The sequence below is a fragment of the Loa loa genome (genome assembly GCF_000183805.2).
Source record: "Loa loa unplaced genomic scaffold supercont3.260, whole genome shotgun sequence".
Lineage (NCBI taxonomy): Eukaryota > Metazoa > Nematoda > Chromadorea > Rhabditida > Onchocercidae > Loa > Loa loa.
The window spans coordinates 2,184-6,894 of NW_018108440.1; the positions used below are offsets into that span (position 1 = coordinate 2,184).

The following is a 4,711-nucleotide window of genomic DNA, read 5'->3' on the forward strand; positions in this document are numbered from 1 at the left end:
AATAATAATAATAATAATAATAGTAATAATAATAATAATAATAATAATAATAATAGTAATAAGCAATAGGCAATAGCAATAAGTAACAGTAATAAATAATAGTAATAAGTAATGGTAATAATAATAATAGTAATAATATCATTATTATTATTATTATTGTCATTATCATTATTATTATTATTATTATTATTATTATTATTATTAATTATTATTATTATTAATTATTATTATTATTATTATTATCATTATATTATTATAGTAATAGCAAATATTAATCATTAGCTATGAAAGATTTGCGCGTAACAGAGAATAGCAAATCTTTTTGATTAAAAATTTCAATAAGTTATAATGAATAAGATTTAATGATATATGGTAGAATTTTTCAGTTTCAATTATGTATTACGATAAGACAGTAAGACATGACATAAAAGACAAGAGGACAAAAGAGGGCAGACAATTTTTCAGTTTCAATTATAGGACACATAAAAGATGTTTATAATCAAATTTCACTTATTTGAATTCAAATTCGGTATTTTCCAAGAAATATTTAAGATCAAGGATGAAAAATATTTTTAAAAATTCTACGTATGCTTTCATAAATGAGAAAGGAAAATTCCAGAAAAGATAATTTCCTAAAGATCAAAATTCATTTTTTCTTTTTTTTTCGCTTCAATCATTAAATGATTGAAATAACTGTTACTGATAATATGATGCAACAGTTAAACAACAATTAAAGATATGAACCATTTCTATTTATTCTTTCTTTCTTTCTCTCTCTCTCTCTCTCTCTTTAGGCTTTTCTGTTAATAAAGAAGTGATTTCGAGATCTTTTAAAATAATTGCAATTTTATCTTTGTTAAAATACAATTCTTCCAGGGATATATCTGTTAGTGATAATGGATGGATTGTTCACTGTTAACAAAGATAAATGATAAAGCTTATCTCTAACATTTCAAGATTTAATCATTAATTCTTTCCTACATATATATGCCTTTTAATTGGTTAAATTTTATGGTACAGCTAACTTTTGCACATTAGACGAAATATTTCATTAATATTTTGCAAACTTCAATGACATATACTTCCATTTAATTAGGATTATCATAAATTATGAATTTCAGTTTTCAAGTTCCGGAACCGTATTCCGCAATGGGAATTCATCCACACCGAAAATTTTCACTCATCTATTAATACACACACCCACATATGCATACTGATCCTGGTATATAGGTCCATATGTATTCATCAATTCAGTTTTCCCTTTTGTTGTCCAACTATGTGAGTAAACTTGTTGCTTATAACCTGAGGGATTACGGTGATTTCAATTTCTGAAAACTTCATTAATTCATATTTGAAATTACTGGATTAAAAATTAGTCATAAAGTTTTCTCCAAAATGCCATAATAATCCTATATGTTAAAAAGTTCTATAAATATGATCTCATCCATCCTATCTATTTAAATACTAACTTTTTTAGTAAAAACTGATCAATACTAAAATTGAAATTGTTTTAGAAATTTGCATTAATGGAATTTTATGGTATATAAAATAGTTTTGCATATTTATTAATTATATGCAAAAAATGAAGCGTTTAATTCACTTACGTATTATTCCACGGACGTCATGTTTTCTTTTTTTCCTCTATAAACGTTTGATCATTAAAAAGCCCACAACGTCAACATACGTTTGAACTATTCTGTCATTTAAAATTGATAATCAAATAGATTGTTCGATTGTGAAGTAATTGAAATGAAATAAATAATTCAAAATTAAGGTTTTAGCCACTATTATTTGCAGTCGGTTTTTGCAACTGTTATCATCATCATCATCATCATCATACTATGATATCATCGTAATCATATATTATCATATAATCATCATCATCACCATCATATAATTTATCATATAATCATCATCATCACCATCGTTATCATTACCATCCTCATCACCACCAGGGATATCTCAAATTAATTTTACGGTATTATAAATACGGCTCTCCTCTTTCTCTTTCTTCCTCTCTCTTTCTCTCTCTCCCTCTCTTTCTCTTTCTGTTTCTATTTCAGTTTTCTTTTAATAAATTTTTTAGTAAAACCATTTGCTTGATGCTAAAATTATTACCATTATCATTATTTTTCTTATTTATTTCACATTCTTATAATTTTGGATTATTTAATTATAATAATTATCATATCATATATTTATTAATAACTTGTTCTAAGGTTGATTAATTAAATCATTCAATATTTTATTAATTTCACAAAATCTATTTGACCTTGAAATTGACGCATTACTATTGTTTCCTTCCTTTTTTTTTTGTTTGATAATTTCTATGCTTATTTAATCAATTTTATTCCTTTTATTTCTGTTCTTTTCATATTTGATTTTGCAAATTTAATTAGATCTAAAATTATTTATTGTAATAATTAAAGGAATAAAAAGCAAAAGAAGGAAAAGTCAGAAATTAATTTATCATTTTTGATTTATCTATCATACAAATTAATGTTAAATTCTCCTGATTTAGAAAAACTTTATGACGCAATCTTAAAATTGCATTTTCTCTAAAAATGATAAGAAATGAAAAGTCGAAAATTGATATTTATATGTGGAAATAATGGCAAATATTCATATTTCAGGAACAATCCGGAAAAGGTAATCTAGCCGGAACCGGCTCATTAATTACTCCATCAACAACGATGTATTCAGATAGTAGCACTGGTAGCTATAATAGCTATCCATTAGATAATACCCAAATGATGATTACACCGGGAAATCATGAAACTACAATTCATGATATGAGTAGCAGTGCTGCAGCTGCAGCTACTGCATATTGGAATAGCTCAAATTTACCACAACATAATCCCTACACTCAACTCATGACTGGAAGGTATTGAAATTTGATAGATTTTTTTTTTTCAAATTTATTTTTTGACATTTATTTTTCTAAATCGATTCATTATAAAAGGTGTAAAATTAACAAAATTAACATAATTATATATTTTAGTTATAATGGAACAATGCTACCGATGCATTCAACTACCGATGATGAGTATACACGTTCCTTATCGGTTACTGCATCCGTTGCATATCCGGTTCCGGTTTCCGCCTCTACAACGCCTGCAAATGGTGATGTTGTTGAAATTGGCAAGGTTAGAAGATGATTATAATGCTATCATAAATGTACCGTAATTTCTTGCCAAAAATTGTGAAGGATTCTTCCACCATTTCCATCCTTTAAAAGTTGACACTATAACGTCTCTTTACAATTAATCGTTTTTTGTTGACAAAAAGAAATTTGAAAAACAAAAACGAAGGAAAGCAAAAAAAAGTCAGTATACAATAGAGTATAAATTCTAAATAATCCTTCCACTTTTCAGTTATACGATAATGATAATAGTAATCCGGGTGTTACGGTACCTCCACCAATGTATTCAACACATCATAGTACCACATGTTATCAGCAGTATTTTCCTTCGTATGTGCCTCCTGTAAGTTTCTTGAATTATCAAACAATCATTTATCGTTTTTTTAATAGTTGCAAAATATATTTGTTAAAAGCTAATTTCTTTTCTTTTTTGGAATTTTAAAAATTTAATTTGAATTTTTGGAATTCATTGTTCATTTTAAATTCAGTTTTTTTCATCTTTTAACTTTTATGAAATGATATTTTTAGCGAAATTCAGCTAAGAAGAAAAAAAATTAACATTTGTTGCATTTTTCCGGAATACTGGATTACATATTCGTTATTTTAGTTTCAATCTGATGATAAACAGATGCCGGAAAGTTTAGCAAGTTCATATTTAAGTGGCGCAAATGACATGATGAGGCGTGAGGATGTTGCTCCACCGCTTCATTTCTACACTCATCCATTGCAGGTTAATATATAATTTTATGCAAAATTTTCTTCCTCTTTTTTTTTTTTAATTAAAATTTAAGAAAATAAAAAAATATCATTTCTTTTTCTTGATGTAAACTTTTTCGGTTATTACGATACATAACGAAGTAACAAAAACCGGGAGAAGAAAGCGCGGGGGGGGGGGCGGGGGGAAGAGGAGGGAAGAAAGAAATCGGATAAAAGGTCAATTATATGTATGATAAGTTTTGTGGAAATATTATAAATAGTTCATCTTAGAAATGAATGGTCAAGGACCTTTCTCCTCTTTTTTATCCTTTTTGCTCAAATTAAATCTCTTCTGAAAATAACACCAAATTGGGAAAGAGAAAGATCAGCTGAAAGGTCAATTTACATGACAAATTTTATGGAAATAATTAAAGAAATGATTTGATCTTCAAAACAAATGGTCAAGGCCTTACTTCTTTTTTTTTTTTCTTTTCATCATCGATCATCATGTCAACATTTGTGATAATAGTTTTGTTTGTATTATTGCAACATGCATACATTTATGCATGCATCAGCGGTATCCTTTTTGTCGTATGTCATTTGATCTCAATATATGTAAATGAAGATGACTCTTTTGATATTTTCATCGAAGAAGAAGAAGAAGAAGAAGGTCAAATGATGATGATTTTTGGTTTAAGATAGAATAAAAATGAGATGAGATGATCGGTTTACTGCTGTTAAATAGTATATTCAGCAGGTGGTAGCAACATTTTTAACCTTCATAATATATTTGTTAAATAATCGAAAATCTTTTTCTTTCTTTCTTTCTCTCTCTCTCCCTCTCTCTCTCTCTCTCTCTTCTTCTTCTTCTTT

The 4,711-nt window shown here is 27.2% G+C and overlaps 1 protein-coding gene across 1 annotated transcript; it reads left to right on the forward strand.

Annotated features, from left to right (window-relative positions):
- Nucleotides 1-2,627: 2,627 nt before the first annotated feature.
- LOAG_12766 (hypothetical protein) lies at nucleotides 2,628-3,884 on the forward strand (the record flags this gene model as incomplete). Its single annotated transcript, XM_003148278.2, has 4 exons — nucleotides 2,628-2,884; nucleotides 3,002-3,146; nucleotides 3,375-3,485; nucleotides 3,750-3,884. Exons 1-4 carry the CDS (start codon nucleotides 2,694-2,696, stop codon nucleotides 3,882-3,884), a joined length of 582 nt encoding a protein of 193 aa, XP_003148326.1. The 5' UTR covers nucleotides 2,628-2,693.
- Between the last annotated feature and the right edge of the window lie 827 nt (nucleotides 3,885-4,711).